This window comes from Falco rusticolus, chromosome 1 (genome assembly GCF_015220075.1).
Source record: "Falco rusticolus isolate bFalRus1 chromosome 1, bFalRus1.pri, whole genome shotgun sequence".
Lineage (NCBI taxonomy): Eukaryota > Metazoa > Chordata > Aves > Falconiformes > Falconidae > Falco > Falco rusticolus.
This window is the reverse complement of record NC_051187.1, coordinates 66,936,722-66,955,255: the sequence shown is the minus strand read 5'-3', so window position 1 is coordinate 66,955,255 and position 18,534 is coordinate 66,936,722. Positions and strand designations below refer to the sequence as shown.

At 35.2% G+C, this 18,534-nt stretch overlaps 1 protein-coding gene across 2 annotated transcripts in view; it reads right to left on the bottom strand.

Annotated features, from left to right (window-relative positions):
- SGCZ (sarcoglycan zeta) overlaps positions 1–18,534 on the bottom strand; it is a 222,905-nt gene that overhangs the window by 20,614 nt on the left and 183,757 nt on the right. For both annotated transcript variants that reach the window (XM_037400821.1, XM_037400828.1), the window contains one exon: positions 5,890–5,962. In XM_037400821.1, coding sequence (XP_037256718.1) covers positions 5,890–5,962 — 73 coding nt within the window. The remainder of the gene's footprint in view (positions 1–5,889; positions 5,963–18,534) is intronic.

Sequence of the window (18,534 nt, the reverse complement as noted above, 5' to 3'; positions counted from 1 at the left end):
CAGGAAAGTGGCTGAAAGGTGGCATAGAAAATGGAGATACTCCTAGGAAGGGGAAAAAAAACAACTAGAGTGAAAACATCTCTGGGGAGACATGTAGCATAAGGAAATTAAATGTTGCTCAAATGAAAATAACACAAAACTTTTTAGTAGTAGTTTGCTACTTATGCAGTAGTAAGGCTATTCACTTAAAATCATAAGAAAGACAGGAAGTGAAAATATTATGGATGCTACAGGAGGATAACTTGGCCTTAATGGTGTATAGTACAAGGTTTATAGGCTATAGGTAGTATATCAAATTACATTTAATTAGAAAAACTACAGCAAAAAGGAGCATGCAAGTGTGGTGCAACAAGACTTTATTTGGTTTAGAGTCCAAAGCACTTCAGAAATGAGTTCTGGTGTCACGAACATCAGCCCCCAGGCACTGAGGACTGTTGTTCAATTTCCATTTAGAAAAACAGTCAAGCGCTACCTCCTGGAATATCTATGAAAATGAAATACTTGAACAAAGCATGTGCTTTCATATCTACTCCTAGGCTGGACCTACCTGGAACTAGAACTTCTTGAATAAGCAGCAGCAGCTTGGGTCTAGAAGTAGCTTAGTAGCCCTGAGGCAACCTCAGATGCAACAAGCCTTGCTGGAGCTGAAAGCAGGCAGCAGGGTGCTGCTGAAACCCCGAGGGTCTCCACCTGGGACCCTTGAGCACCTCAGCTGGTCACAGCTGCTATTAGACCTGAGCGGGCTTTATGTAAAGAATGATCCTCAGCTGCCTTTACACTAATCTGCAAAGTTGCCTGATCTTTCATTAACTCAGCTCTATGCAAATGCTTGCTATTGCTCCAAGCTTTATACAGGCTTTGAGATAGGATTCATAGAGTATTATATTTACACTTATAACCCTGTTAGCCTGAGACAGCTATGCTTGGAGCCCAGCTGTGTGTTCCTGAAACCATGGCACAGCATAATTATAAAGCAAATATAATCCAGTCACTGATAATAAAGAATTTTAGTTGTCACTGTTCTTCCTTTGGAAAGGCTATGCCAGAACCTCTTGCATCTGAGAGGCAGAATGCTAATTTATATTTAATATGTCATCCAATATTCACCATCATACTGTTGAGGTTCATAATATTCTAATTTCAGTGCTCAAAATCTTCTGATTGCCAGTGCTTCCAAACCTTCCAAACCTGTGTACTTCCTTCTAGCACAGAGCTATTAAAACTGTAAATAAGATCAGTCCTGAAGAAACTCTCCTTTCAATCTCCCTCCAGGCTAAAGGAGGGATTTAACAATATATGTTTATTATATACCACTTAATAATTCTTTAAATACAATCTTCTCTGTCTTGCCTTTTTTATTTCTCGTTAGATATAGCACTATATTAAATACTTAAACTCCAACGGGAGATCTACCTATTTACTCTTTTCCAGCATATCTGGTATCTTATCAAGGGAAAAAATATTTCTTTGAATTGTCATAATCTACCCACTTTCTATTTCATCCTCATTTTTACCTGTCTTCAAGCCATTAATAATTATATTTTTTAATGAAAATTTAAAAATAATATTATAAAGAATTGTGTATTGCTGAGTTCAGACTAAAGGGACTAACAGACTAGATGAAATGGATGGAAAAAATGGGTTAAAAGAGTCACTAGAAGTGGTGCCTTTACCAAACCATCAGTCCCACAGAGTCTGTCTTCCAGTTTGAAAGCTTTATTATAAATTTTGGTTATTTTACCTTATTTTCACATGCAATTCAGTCACAGATCAGGGATAGAGATTATCCAGTACCCTAAATTAACCACAAGAAACCCAAGCAATTTTGCTATCTATTTTGATAGCAACACTTTCTTCCTTCATATCTGTTTGTACTAGAGCCTTTTCCCTTCTCCGAAGTCAAACACAATCATTGTCACTGAACCTTAAAGCAAATTATTCTTTCAGTTTAAGAGCCATACCTAGTTACCTTTTGTTCCTGCTGTGTCCTATCTGCATAGTAATTTGATCTTGCAGTTATCCCCAGAGAACAACAACAAATTAATTTACCTCCTTATTAAAGAGGTTATTGAGGGCAAAGCTATCTGCATTTAACTACTGTCTGCCTCTTTTGTGCATGGATGTTACTTATTAGTGCACCATGTTTTAATGCACTATTAGCCTAAAAACAATATTTGGGGACCTATTATATTGCCAGTTTAGTTTTCCTAACTGTATTCCTGTGAGAAAAAGTAGCAAGAGAAATATGAAGATTAAATTATTAAGATATAATTCATTTCCCTGATTCTCAGGCATGATTCTTTTATGCTACTTATCCCAGCTAATGAAAGTCAGATTTAATTAGGTTTTGGGATTTGACACAAAAGGGCTTACCAGCTTTCACAAAGGATCATAGAAAAACATCTTCTGAAAGCAAAACCTCCCTAGCTATTATTTAAAAATGTAAGACAGGAGAAAGATGTGACTGAAGTGGCTGGGCACATAGGAATGAATTATTTTAAATCTCAACTGATTTTTATTTTTACACAGCACATTTTTAATAGCAAATATTACAGATATTTCTCTGTCTGAAGACCTCAAAATCTGGCTATAGAACAAAGTGGCTGAGGCAAAGTTTAGATATGTGAAATTAATATGAATCTGACTTTTTCTTTTTGGCTCCCTGTCCAAAGTAGATTGAGCTAAAATCCCAGGATTTTTGTGGCAAACACTATGAGCCTTGTGGGTATTAAAATCTTTATCCAAATTTTATAGTTCAGTTATATTCCCAGTAATCAAGGTGGTCAGAATTTAATTTTTAAAATTAAGTAGTGAATTGTTTTATATATCCAAGGTTATGAATAGTTTTCCAGCATCTATCTTTTTTTTTTGTTGTTGTTTTTTTGGGTTTTTTTTTTGGGGGGGGGAAACCACCACAAACAAACAAACCAAAAAAACAAAGGTATTATTTAAATACACTCATAGCTTGATGCCTGAGCTTTACTACCTCACCAAAAAAATATATTCCTACATGAAAAATATGGGATCATTTATATTTTAATTAACAATCTAATAAAAAATCTTTTGTCTTTCAGCCCTGTATACAAGTATTGTCATTGTCTAATGTATTTACATTTATGCACTGCAACTTGCTGTCAAACTGCAATCACCTGTGTCCACTGAAAAATAATGAATTTTGATGTCAACTCAGCAAACTCTTTAGTGTTATGGTTAATTTCAAAAGTCCCAAGCATAAGGATACAATATTTGGAAAAATACATTGGTTTAGGATTGCCTAGATTAGTATGGTCTACTGGACACTTTGGCTAAGTTTCTACCGAAACATTAAAAAGTGCTAGGACCCAGGCCAGACCACTGGAACTTAATCATCTAAGCAGCTAAACAGTTGCAGACATATTTAACAGTCAATTGAGAATCAGTTATTACTCTCCCAAACAATTTGCAGGCAATATTTGGAGGGTAGCATATACTAAAGACCATTCCTACTTGGGATTTAGGATGCAACTATTCTGTTTTAGGGGATAAAATAATTTTACAATATCAGTGTAGTTGTATCAGTTGGACCTGAGGCCAGAAAATGTGTTCTAGTATTGTTTTGTTTCTGTGACAGGCGTAGCTTCTGAGGCCACAGGGAAATATTATGTTAGGGTTGGTGACCATTCTGTTTAGGCATATTTGGCAAACATTTATATAAATGCTATATCACTCCTTTATGACAACATTCTTCAAATTAGAAAAAAAATATTAAAAAATAGCAGATAATTCAATTTCTCTTTCCGGAAAATTAATGCAGGGCTTAAACTTTTTTTAAAAAAAACAACTGTTCTGTTTTGGTTTTTTTTTTAATCATTTGAAATAAGATTGAAAAGCATATGGTAACTGGAATTTTCAAAGGATATACATGATCTAAGGTTCTAACTGTATTTTGCTGTCAGAAAGTATCACACAAACCCATAATTATTTATGGTTCTTTCAAGCTACAAGATTAAAAGGGCCTGCAGGTTCTCTTCTAGAAACATTCATGCCAAAAGCCAAGAAATCTCTGTCCTAATAGTAATTGTCACTATTTTAGGAAGACTAAAATGACCTGAGAATTTGAAAAAAGGAATATCACTGAATCCCAACTAATATATAGTAGCACATGTGTACAAAAACTTTCAGAACACAATACAGACTGAATATATTAAGAATAAAATCACTTACACATAAGATAATGTTGCTTGACCAAACAGTAAGGGTTTCCATTTCATAATTTCTTTTTAATAAGAAGTTTGGATTAAGTTCATTGTTAATGAGTAGGCAGAAAGTTGAATGGAAAATTCTCACTAATTTAAGTTCATCTTGGAAAAATGAGCTGAAGGAATGGTAGAGTTGGAAAACATTAAACAACAACGGGCATCATGGCAATGAATAAAGCCAAAAGACAGATGTGGTGAATGCTCAATATGTAAATTTTGCAAGCAACATGAGGTGTTTTTAACCTTGGTGAAATTAATCCTGAAGATACAGGGTTATCGAGTTTACCATATATTTGCACTCTGTTATTATTATTTAATTATTAGAAAGAAGTTGACAAAACAGCATCTCCACAGTCTTTGAGTGAGACAAGTTCCACCATCTTACTCAAATTTTTGGGTCCCTGAAAAAAGAAAAGCTTGTTATGTCTCAGCTTTGATTTCTGCTGAACTCCCTTTGATTAGAGACCATCATGCCTTGGTGGTCACCATTAATAAACACTTTTACAACAACTCTCAACAAGGGACTGACAGGAGTCTTGGCAGGTGATAGGGATTTTTAAGATAAAAATTTACTTAAAAGAATCCTCTGGAGGGCTCCAAGCCATTACATTGCCTTAAAATGTTTAGTATAAATAATCAGATACAATCATTTACTTCTTACACTCCACATATAATGGTCAAACATGTCCACATTGGCAGCTTCCTGCTCATGATTTCTGCAGCATCATTAGTGATTAATGACCCTAAATGCCTTTAAAAATATAGGGAAGGACATTTAACAATGCTTTTCTGTAGCAATTAATTGCAAACACTGCTGGGCAGGTAAAGAGAGAGAGAGATATAATGTTCAGGAATCATAGCAGAATCAGGTCAAAGTCTATACTGTTTCTCACCAGTTCTGTTGAGAGAAACACAAGGAGGGACCTTTGATTTTCTGGAAGTGTCATGTATTCTCATTAGTCATCCATAAAAATTACGAATTAGTATTTAGTGCTGCACATATATGTACTTCAAGAAAAAGCTTTCCCTATAAATCTTTCTAATTGTTTTCTTTCTCAGTCTATAGATGCTCTAGTAAGTTTTAGACTTGATCGTTTACTCTTTACTTATTTCTCAACTTTTGTGACTATGTATAGAAAACATCGAGTTTTCAGATTTTTTTACATTTACAAATCTAGCCTCACTTGGTAATGAATTTTTGAAGTGTGTGTGTGCAATATTCAAAAGACTCAACAACCCAGAAACATAAGTAAAAGAAAAAAATCTGGGACTCTTTACATTAACTTGATTTATATATTCTGTAACAGCTCATAAAAAATCTAAACCTGGGTCTGATGCTATTGAACAGTACTGCACTCATTTGACCTTAAACGTGCCTCATTATTTCAATCTCAGAAGCATATAAGTCTCAAGAATTCTGCTACAGGAGACAAGTAATATATAAAAAGTAATGTATTTTACATTTTGTGTGATATAAGTTTGTGGGGGTTTTTTTGACTACTTAGAACACACTGGAGTCTACCAGTGTTTTGGATATGTATGAGTCATTAAATAGGCAGTATATATTACTATGCAGTTATTTTCTTTGAATCAAGACTTAATTATTCTTTAGAATACTTGATTTTAAAACAACTTTTTGAACAACACCTACTTGAGGTCTTGGGAAGGTTCTGCTCTGATATGGGGTGTCTCCACAGAGTGCCCAAACACTGCCCCTTCCGTGCCTAAAATACATAAATAAAATACAGTACAATTACTTTGGAAAATAAAAACACATTAAAATGTATGACCACAAATTGACATTTTGAGGAAAAATATCTGATTTAATCCTGTATTAACTATTATCAGTATTGCTTCATTTTTAGGTTTGCATTTCTATATCAAAATCTGGACCAACATCATGTGAAATTTTAGACTTCTGTTTATCAGTAGGTGAATTTCTTAAACAAATCTGAAAACATTTATAGATCTAAACTTTTCAGGACTGACGTGCCTGAATGGTCATCTAAGCACTTTGGAGATGGATTATTTCACAGATCAGGAAAACAATATCATAGGTAGGTAGGTTTGACAAAACCAGATTGTAGAAGTGTCTAATATTTTTTGCATAATATTCATTTTAATTACTTAAATTGAGAAGCCAAGCTTTCAAAAGTTTTGAAATAACAGCCTACCACCAGAAGTTCCTATTCTGAATCTTAATATCTGGCAGTTTCAGAATTTCCCTCCATCAGACCTTACTCATTTAAAACTTCTGTTCTCAAAAAATTAAAAAGACTTATCTGGAATGACCTTTGGTTTTAGTGTTGGTAGTAGATGCTCGTGTATCTCCTACAGGGCACTCAAGATCAAAGCAAAGCAAACGGGCAACTATTCCCTAAAACGGAACTGATTCTCTATTGAATTTTAGTTTTTATAACTAAGTCCAAGTTGTATATGATAATTCCATATGTTGAATTACATGACCAAGATTTTTCATTTAAAAACTCCTTTTCAATGAAAAAATGAGGGTTCTGATAAATGTTCATGAATGTGTTGGAAAAAAAGACAAATATTTAGACAATACATTTTAAAAACGCAATTATTTTTTAAAGGGAATGAAAAATGAAAAATTAAAAGATTTGATCACAGCAAACTCAAGAAACTGACAGGCAGGGAACAGCATTATAAAATCAGTATTTCTCTTAACTCTCAGATAGAAGGACTGAATGCATAACAGTCATTTATACCATTCAATTTACATTCAATAGATAACAATAGACTGCCTATGTTCAAAAGTTTGTCTTTTTTTTTTTTTTTTACCCTGAATCCTATCATCATGTCTATAGCTGTTTACTGATTTGTTCAATGCCTTTATTTTTGTATTCCACTCATATAAACTTCAGGGTTTCATTTGTTTGTTTGATTGTTTAACAATATCCATGTGCCTGTAAGTTTTTAATTTCCTTCTCTGAAGGTGGTGTACTGGGCACTGTGTAATGAAAATAGCCTAGAGGTGTGTGAAAGTCTTTCCAGCAGAGAACCATTAGTAAAGGTGAAAGAACTAAACAAAAACATGTGTAAAACAGGTAATGCATTTACCTTCTATCACTGGCAAAAAAGCTGTTTTATTTTATTTTATTATAATAAACTACATATTACTGTACTTATATATGTAATTTCAATACTTACATTTGATTACTAAATATTCTGGGATTAATTGTCATATTTCAACAACAGAAGTTTTCTTGTGTTCTGAGCCTTGACTTCTGAGTAAAACTAAAAATATGCCAACAATACCTCACAGTAGCTGTGTAAAGAAGTGCTCAGTAGAATAGAGGCACTACTCTAATTGTTACATTTTAAATACAGTGAAGTATTTTCAATTATATTTTATGTAAATATTCAACAAATATTTTCAGAAAATTTGGCTGTTAATGGAGAAACATATTTAGACATTTTTGCGGTTAACCAGTAATATTTATCAAACTGATCTTACCAGGATTTTAAAGCAGAATTAAGTTATTCGATGCTTAATTGATAGTAACATTTTACATTTTTAAAGAGAAAATGTCCTGAGCAAGAAGCCAAAAAAAATATCTACATAAGTGTTAAACTAAATTACTGTCAGAAAATTGTCATTGTTAGTAATTTTCTTAACTCTATTTTCATTAAAAAAAATCCAAAGAGCTATGCACCAGGAAAAATAAAAAAATCTTAATTGTAAAATACTGTACAGGTATGGAGTATCTAAAGAGGGACTTTCTCAGAGTAATGAAATGAAGTCATAGTTTTTTATCTCTAGAGATTTATAAGCTTTACAAATATCTTGGCAAAACATACTGAAAAGAATTTCATTACAACTGCTATGTTTAAGATCTCACAAGAAAACAACGAAATCCACTTTCTGTAACAAAACTTCTTTAAGTGTTATGGAGAACCACAGGAGGGAAAAAACCAGTATATCATTTTACCTAAAAGTATTCACAGAGGTGCTATGCAGGAGCTGCTTTTTAAACCTGACATTGCCTTGCAATTCTGCTACCTTTAAGAGACAGGAAGAACATGTCTGTATAGCCAGGCTTATTGTCATCTATGGGAACTGAATATCAGAACTCAAAGTGTGTCCTTCAAGATCCCATTTATCTTTTTCATCAGCGAAATTAAATACTTTCAAGGCCAAGGGCTTTTTTTTTTATTTTTGAAGGTGGCAATGCACTACAAAGGTGTAAATAACAGCAGGATCCAGTATTGCCAGTCTTTACTTATGAGAAGATCACAGCTGTAATGTTTGAAAAAGCAGAATTAATGCAATAGGTATAAAACAACACGATAGTATGGGTCAGACACTAAATCAATCAGAAGTGTGAAAGATAATATTAGGCAAAGACTGATGTCAAAACATAAATGGCAACTGGTTCTAAACCAAAATTAGGATTTCTTCCCTTTCAGCAGCATTTATTTAAAAGACAAGAAGGCATTGCTTCCATGGCAAAATAGAAATTTGGAAACAAAGACCAAGTTTGTCCAAACAGACTTAAAATCCAGACAGGTAGAACTAAGGATAAACTGATATAACTAAATAAAATACAATTAAAACTCAAAACAAACCAAACATGATCCTTTTGCTATTTGAAGATATAATTTCACATGTTTTTTTCTTCTCATGTGGCCTCAAAAGTAGAAGTATAACAGTTCTTGTGGTAAATGTTTTATCCTCAAAAAGTATGCTATCAGCAAATTCAAGAATATTTCTAATTCCTTGTATTTTATACTGGAAGAAAAGCAAGTACTTACAATTACCTTTTTTTTTAGTAAGAAAGGAGAAAAAGATCAGCCATACAGAATTTACTGATGTGTTTCCATGAGTTAAACTGCAGGATCAAGAAAAATGGAAAGGAATTGTACAGCAAATAAAAGACATAGATCAGCAGTACTTAAAAATGCAGAACAGAAAAAAAAATGTAGGAAGGTATTTTTTATCTCTTAATTTACTATATGTAAATCTGTAGTGCTTTGCTGGGAAGTTAGCGCATGTAGTTCAGTATTGCTTAGGAAACGGTGCTACAAACATACCTTTCTATGAATAATAAATGTATCAATATAAATCAGGATTCAAAGTGAATACCATGATTTGTTTTAATGAAAGAAATATACTTTAGGTATTTAATAATTTACAATATTAAAACACTTCTATTTTTTTAGCAGAAATAAGACAAGGACCTATTAATTGTATTCCCTGACTTACAGAATCATAACCAAAGCCTACCTTGAGATATGTGAAATTCTAGAGAGAGATGAATGAATACAAAAAAAAGAATAAAAAGAAAAGACTTGAACCTTCAAGTCCTTTCAAGTTCAGCTCAAAAGTAAGTAGTTGGGGAACTGAATTCAGAGGAATATGAGTTAGAATGGATAACTGTGAAAAGAGAACCTTTCACAGGAAATAAAATAGCAAGGGCACAGAGTATGTACAAAGGATGTAAAATCAAAACTGTAAGTGTAACTGAATAAAATTACTCCCACCTCCAGCTTCCAGTAGAAGAGAATGAGTTAAGTAAAGACTTCACTAAGAAAGCAGCATCTGCGGAGGCAAACTACTGGTCAAAGAATGCCAGTTCCTACAGAGGCTGATGGAGAAAACTCACTAAATTGCACAAGTCTGGCAAAAAGGCCAAAAATCCAATTCTGTATTTACAGAGAAACCTCCTCATGCATAGCAGATTAACAAAACATATTTTTTTGACACAGAGCAAATAAAAGTGAGCCTCTCACTACAAGAAGAACTAGTCACATGTTCCTGCTGTAAGAGAATATTTAGAATTCAGAGAAACCAGTGTAAACTACTAATTTTTGCTCAATTCGCATGTTCCTTAAATTCAACCTTTGGGAAGTGACAAGTTTCATAAATACAATGGAAGTACAATGCTGGTATTTTGTGCCATATTTGCTTATGTATGTGTATGCTGAGGAAATCTTGTCATTTATTTAACCAGGAAATAATCCTTTCATGATTTATAAGTTAGCCCACACAACACCCCTGGTACCTTTCAGTGACTTAATAACTGACTAGCATGAACAGACCAGCACCTGATCATATTGACTAGTGGAGCTATTTTTTTTTTATTATTATTATTATTACTTTTTGTGAAAAGAATGCCAGCTGAAGGGGTTGATAATTTAAGATCCAAAAGCTAATAAATTATTTTGCTGTGAATAATAAGCCATATATTAGCATTATCCCACTCCTTCACATCATTCTTGTAAGCAAATCACCTCAAATGTACTGCCAGTGGAGTTGTGTAGTATTTTGATGTGCACATACTATATGGCATTGCAATATCCCAGACAAGCTGAATCTTACTGCCTTGATCTTTGTCTAGGTTTTTCAGAAACGTCAAGTAGCAATATGATGAATTACTGAGATTATGCATGTATTAGAATGTAATGCCGGTTTCTCCTCTGAGTTTGAGTTTAAAGAAGTTTGTAACATGTTTATAATTTTTGAAGCTTGCAATTTTACTTGTTGCAAACTCATTATTTAAGTTAAAGCATCCACAGGTTTCACAGGGAAATATTTAATCACGATTCCTTTACCATTGAAGAGGCCTTCAAAACACAGACTTTATGTTCAAAAAGTTTAATTGCAATAAAATAACTAAATTCTTAATTCCTTTACCATGTGTACATAGCTAAAATTTAAAAATTTTGTGAGATTAGATAGCTGTTGTTCAACACTAGGACCTTTGAAGAGCTGATCACTGCCAGACTGAAAAAAACAGAAATACTCAACTAGGCAGATCTATGATCATGAAAAAATCGTGGAAAATTCTTGTTGTTTTGTTTTTGTTTTTTTTTTAAAGTCCATTTATTATGATTTATCTTGGGCTGATTAGAAACCTAAAGGAGTCAGATTAGAAACCTAAAGGAGTCAGAATGAAGCTTCTGGACAACATATTGATTGTGCAGCTCTTCAAGACTTGCAATTTTAATAAATGTCTTGAAATGTAATTTAGCTGGGTACTTCTATTAAAAAAGCATGGTGCAACCTGATTTTTGCTATGGAGGTGTACTTAACTAAAGTAAAAGTAAGTATGTTATTCTATGAAGATGTGATTGGCATGATTTCTAGGATTTCAGTCTTGTGGAATCCCTCAACAGCAGAACTGATGAATATTAAATAGTGAAAGTTTCAGGTATGATGCTGATGTGGCCATGTTGGAGATATATTATAGGTAGGAAGCTGTTGTATGGCCTGACTAGATGCAGCTGTTCACTTGTAAACTTAAGCATGAGCATCAAAGTCTTCAGACGTAAGCTGTTATTAAAATGTAAATTCTAAAATGAATGATTTAGATTCATTACTCAAGGCACTTGAACATGACTAATGTTTGATGCATATTTTCTGTATGGCAACCTTACTAAAGCAAGAATCCTACTGAGCCCTTCATTTAGATGAGAAGAATGAGTTCCCCAATAGATTAAAATTCAGCATCTTCAACGTGATAAATTTTGATCAAAGCAAATCACAACTCAAGGAAATACTTGCAAAATTGCTAGAGCCAGTATTTATCTTCTTAAATGTAATCTTAAAATCTATTGAGTACAAACATTTGAAACATTGCTTCCTAATGGTGAGCAGTTAAGACACCTCTTGTCTTGCAATGCAAATGAAGCTGGATTACACCTATTCAGTTGCTCACCCACATACTTGTTTGAAGGTTCACATCCAAAATCTATGTTTGGCCACCACTTGGTTTCCTCTGCTGCAAAATGGAATCTATTTGCATAAAGCTTGGATTGCACACAGTAGTAACATAATTCAATTAGTAATTGGAAATGGCTATTCTAAATGCTACTTTTAGGATGAAAAAAGTCCATCTATTTAAATGAAACTGCTGAGAATTCACATTAAAATTGAATATTTCTTCAAAACATAATTGAAATTAGAAAATATATAAGGGGTTTACAAAGAACAAGTTTTTAAAAATAATAATTTTCATGATATATTTTACTTCTTTCCACTATGATATATGACAGATGGAGATACACGTAATAATAAAAATGATTAACTAGAACTATTTTCTGCTTGAATTGATACAGTCTCCTTGAAAAGTTATAAAAGGTAGATATATGAATAGATTTAAAACTTACATTTAAATTTCACAGTAAATTACTAAAAACTAAAAACTGATTTATTTTTTTCCCCTATACATACATATTTATCTATATCTGATGGCCAGGTTTACATTTTTCTTAAAATCATAGAATCATAGAATGTTTTTTTGGATTGGAAGGGATCTTAAAGATCATCTAGTTCAAATCCCCCTGCCATGGGCAGGGACACCTTCCACTCGATCAGGCTGCTCAAAGCCCCATCCAGCCTGGCCTTGGGCACTGCCAGGGATGGGGCACCCACAGCTGCTCTGGGCAACATGTTCCAGTGCTTCACCACCCGCACAGTAAAGAATTTCTTCCTAATATCTAATCTAAATCTAGACCAGGATACAGTTGGCTTTCTGGGCTACAAGCACACATTGTTGGGCCATGTTGAGCTTTTCATCCACCAGCACCTCCAAGTCTTCCTCAGGGCTGCTCCCATTCCATTCTCCACCCAGCCTGTGTTGATACTGTGGTCTGCCCCAGGCCAGGTGGAGGACCTTGCACTTGGCCTTTTTCAGCTTCATGAGGTTCACTGGGGCTCACCTCTCAAGCTTGTGAAGGTCCCTCTGGATGGCATCACTTCCCTCCAGCATGCTGAGCACACTACACAGCTTGGTGTCATCAGGAAACTTGCTGAGGGTGTGCTTGATCCTACTGTCCATGGTGCTGACAAAGATGTTAACCAGCACTGGTTCCAGTATGGACCCCTGAGGAATGGCATTCATCACCAGTCTCTGTTTGGACATTGAGCTGTTGACCACAACTCTTTGAGTGTGACCATCCAGCCAATTCCTTATCCACCAGGTGGTCTACCTGTCAAATCCATCTCTCCAGTTTAGAGATAAGGATGTTATGCAGGACAGTGTCAAATACTTTGCGCAAGTCCAGGTAGATGATGTCACTCACTCTTCACTGATCTGTGAACACCATAACCCCATCGTAGAAGGCCACTAAATTTTTCAGGAACAACTTACCCTTAGTGAAGCCATGTTGAATGTCACCAATCACCTCCTTATTTTCCATGTGCCTTAACACAGTTTCCAGGAGGATCTGCTTCATGATCCTGCTGGGCACCAAGGCAAGACTGACAGGCCTGTAGCACCCCAGTATTCCTTTATTTTCTTGTTTTTAAAAAATGGGGGTCATGTTTCCCCTTTTCTGGTTGATAGGAACTTCACTGAATTGCCACTAATTCTCAAATATGGTGGATAGTGGCTTAGCCACTTCATCCGCCAGTTCCCTCAGGTCTTGTGGAAGCATTTTATCAGGTCCCATGGACTTGTGCACCTTCAGGTTCCTTAGATGGTGTTCAACCTGATCTCCTACAGTGGGCAGTTCTTCATCCCCCCAGTCACTGCCTTTGTCTTCTGCAACTTGTGCAGTGCAGCTGAAGCAGTTGCTGGTGAAGACCGAGGCAAAATAGTCAGGTACTACCTCAGCCTCTTCCATGGCCTGGGTAACCAGGTCTCCCATTTCCTTCCAGAGAGGGCCCATGTTTTTCTTAGTCTTCCTTTTATCACTGATGTACCTATAGAAGCTTTTCTTGTTGCCCTTGATGTCCCTGGACAGATTTAATTCTATCAGGGCTTTAACTTTCCTAATTTGGTCCCTGGCTGCTTGGACAGTTTCTCTGTATTCCTCCCAGGCTATCTGTCTTTGCTTCTACCGTCTGCAGGCTTCCTCTTTGCGTTTCAGTTTGTCTAAGAGTTCCTTGCTCATCCATGCAGGATTCCTGCATTTTTGCCCAACTTCATCTCTGTTGGGAAGCATTGCTGCTGAGCTTGGAGGTGATCCTTGAATATTAACCAGCTTTATTGGGCCACTCTTCCCTCCAGGGCTTTATCCCATGGTACTCTGACAAGCAGATCCCTGCAGAGGACAAGTCTGCTCTCTTGAAGTCCAGGCTAGTGAGCTTTCTGTGTGCCCTCATTGCCTTAAGAATCTTGGACTTCACTATTTTGTGGTCACAGCAGCCAAGGCTGCCCTTAGGCTTCACATTCCCCACCAGCCCCTCCTTGGTGGTTAGAACAAAGTCCAGCATGGCACCTCTCCTTTTTGGAGAGGGAAGTTATGAACAATGCATTCCAAGAACCTTCTGGATTGCCTATGCCCTACTGTGTTGTGCCTTCAGCAGACTCCAGGGTGGTTGAAGTCCCCCATGAGGACCAGGGCTTGTGAATGTGAAGCAGCTCATATCTGTCTATAGAGGGCTTCATCCACGTGGCCTTCCTGGTTGGGTGGCCTTTAGCAGACCCCTGCTATATTATTACCCATTCCTGCTCTCCCTGGTGGAATGGTATAAATGATTCAGGGTTCCCAAGAGTGGAACACAGAGCAAAAGTTTTCCTTGTATACATTAAAAAAAAAAAAAAAAAGGAATATTTTTGTATTCAATAGATAAAAAATACTGTATTTTCACTTTGTTGTAGAAGATAACCCTAGGATTTGGAACACCCAGGCTTATGCTCTAATGAATAGTTTATCAGTTACAAAGCAGAATTGCTGTTTCCTTGATGAAAATTGAATGATTCAATGAATAAGAGGACTATCAAACAACAGTCAATAGCTTTATGGCCAGGGGACTCACCTGGGGTGTAAAAGAATGGGACATTAACTCGGACAGCCTGACTACAAAATGAAGGGTTTAACTTCAAGGCTAATTAAATTATCTTATTATTTTATCTTGATTTTTACTAAAAGCACTAGAAACTAGGTGAGAAACAATTTTCTCATTCTCACATTACCTCCCCTCCCCCAGATTATATTTTTTTTCTGTAGTATTCAGTACAAAAAGTGAGAATAAGAAAATTATTTTTCACCTAGTTTCAAGAACAACCAGTAATAATTTCCTATTTTGAGGTTTTCTAAAAAAATTATAATGTACTGCTGCCTACCTACAAAATGCCAGGAATGTCTGTCTAATTTGCTTCAAAAAGCTCTAAAACAAAAGAATTAATGATTAGCTTTTGATAAAAGCAAAGCACATTTGCCCTTTGCTTAAAATATTCCATAAACAAATGGTTTGATTTTGAAAAGTCAAAATCTCAGAGGAACTTAACAAAAGTTTCTCCATTAAGTCTAGACATCTCATTAGTTGCCTAAATTAGAGGTACAGATTATTTATATTTAATTTACATGCAAAAAAGAGAAGATGGCATCTCTGGAGGTTAGTTAACTACTGTTACATGACTGAGACTAGAGCAACAATGCACACAACCTAAGCACCTTGAAGTTTTTCCCTTCAACATCTGGTCAGCAGTTGACACATCTGAATTTTATCTAAACTGGGAAAGGTTGTTAGGAAATCTCACTTTAATTATACCAGCAGTCCTCTAAGTTACCCTGAGCATTAAAACCAATACATAGGGTGCTTTATATGGATTTCAGTGGCCAGTTCTTTATGCCATATATAAATGTGCATTTATTTTTGTTCTCTACTTTGCCATTACCGCAACATACTGATTTTTTTTTTATGATTATGTGGCAATTACTACTGCATTCTTACAATTTAGTGAATTGTTTTATTTACGCAAAAGGAAGCCACAAAACAGCAGGACTATAACCCAGATTTTTGAAATAGCTCTACTGTAGCATTTTTACTACATAGGAATTACCATGCCATTGATAAATTATAAACAAATATTTAGATAAGTGCATTTGTGCACCCTGCAGAGGGCACTAATACACATATAAAAAGTCCATCATATGCAAGTATATAGCATGTATTTAAAAAGCCACTGTAAAAATGCCTTCAAATACTTTTGAATTCATAAAAAAGTGAAAATGTGAGAATAAACCTGACATGCATTTTTACAGTCCTGAAATGGAGGTAAGTTTATACAATGCATTTTGGTGCCTATTAGACCAAAATGAAACAAAAATGTTAGTATCTCCAATTATTGAAATTCATAATTCTTTTTTCCAGATTTGAGAAATAAAATGAAGCTATAATATCAGTTCCTTACAAGATTGTTAAAAAGTTTCTGTTTGATATTACCACTAGTTATCTTGATTATCGCCTATTATGACTGCCTTTTTATTCCTGCTCTTTATTAACATTCTGGTTTTCTCTCTAGAAGTAAATTACACAGATGAGTACAACGCATTCAAACCTGGCATTACTGCAATGCAAAAGGGCAAATGACTTAACTTAGATAAGTCTTTACTGCAGTTTTAAATGGAAATCCTGCAGCTGTGAGAGGGAATGTGCAACAGTAATTTTGTCACTTAATATTCTCATCTTCAAGTCAGCACAGCAGTGAAGCAAGCCTTTTAATTTAGCAGCAAAATAGAAGCAGGTGTATTTCAAATCACTTAACTGCAATGACCGTAAACCACCAATGGTCATATTAGCAAATGTGTGCCTATGTGTTACCTGTATTAATCACAGGAAAGACAGCAGATCTGCAGGAAAGGACAAGATATTAAAGCAGACTGAAATATGCTAAAGTTGGCTGAAATATGCATCTTTTGCCAAAGACTCAGATGCTTTTGCAGGCAAGAACCACAAGAGAGTTTCCACATGCCTTGCAGAGGCTGTGGAAAGAGGGTTTATGATAGTAATTTACTGCTGGGTCTACCACTCCATTTTTAAGGCAGGAGTGAGCTGGTCACAAAGTAATTTATCAGTGCTGGTTTCAGCACTCCCTTCTGTGTCACCAAGGAGCAGTATCAGGGCGCATGTTACAACCACAATTCAGATTACCTGGCAAACCTTGTTAACAGCCCAGCTCTGCTGTGAGTCTTGTGGCATAACCCTAGTCTAGTCTTTGCTCTTTTACTGTTTGTGAGTCAGGAGAGGCTCAAAAATCACACTCTTGTCACTGTTGCAATACACCTATCATAAATTCACCGTAACACTTTTAAGGTTTAAGCAATTTTCATTGCCTTGCTACATACCAAGGCATGTCTGGTTAAAATTATCAAAGCAGGCTTTACTACCCCCGTGAAAATTTGGTGTGGTCAGATGCCAGAGAAACCTGTTGTTCATGTCCTCTTAAACTACACTATGTTTGGCACTTTCAGAACAGAATAGTGAACACTGGGCACCAGGATTGTCATGTCTATGGAGCAGAACATCATACAATTTGATAGTCATGAAATCAATTCTTTTGCTTTACCATTTTTAAGTTAAAATTACAGGAAGACTATATTTCCTATGTCCAGCTATCAACAAAAGACCTCACTAGGTTCAGAGGTAAGTTGAGACGAAAAAAAAGAAAGCCTTTCTTAATTTGCATTTTCTTCAGCCCATATCTAAGTGGTATTTCTTTATATTATCCAGTTAACAAACTGTCATGATGCTTACCAGTCCAGCATTTCATCTTTCACTGAAGAGAACCCGACTTGGAAAGACCTCTATTCTTACATTCTTAAACCTTCCAAAGGAATTAATTTCTTTTAGAATCAATCTTCCGTGTCCTTCAGTCTCCCTCTGGCCTCCAGACATCTTACTACTGCAAGTAATACATTCTGGTTTCTTTCAGCAGGATATTCCCTCTGCTCCTTTCCTTGTTTTGTATTAAAAGTTCCTTTTAGTAGCTATACTAATTTTTCAAATAATGTTTTGCCAAAATGAAATTGTATTGAGTTACTATTAGTTTTGCTGTCAAGAAGATAAAAAAAAAAAAAGTAATTTCATTAAAATTTCAAATTCAGAAACTCTGCTTGGTCTTTCGCTTTTATCCTAAATCTAAAAACAAAACAGGCAGGCAAGGCCTAGAATGACAGTGAAAAGAAAAAATCCTACAACTATAAAAAAGCCTGAAAATATTCCTGACAGCTAAAACATGAAATAACTTGTTGATAAATACTCTTGCTGCACAATATGCTTTATCTATGCATTTTCTCTGCTCCACGCTGAGAGTGTAAAAACAGATTAAACAAGTAGTCCATCATTTGGTAATGCTGTTAGGATAAAAATAGTAAAAATCATACAACTAATTTGCCTGATATGAAAAGAAATATTTTGAAAAAAAAATATTTCCCTTTGATGTTTCATGAGAAAAGACGTTCAGATGTAACTACCAATCCCACCTCATTCTTTCAACCGTAAATTGGGAAAGGAATTTTTCAAGTTAATCTGGCATTCAGCCACTGCCAGTATTTTGCTCTGTTGATCTTGGATACCTCTTGTGTCTTAGTGTGATATCCA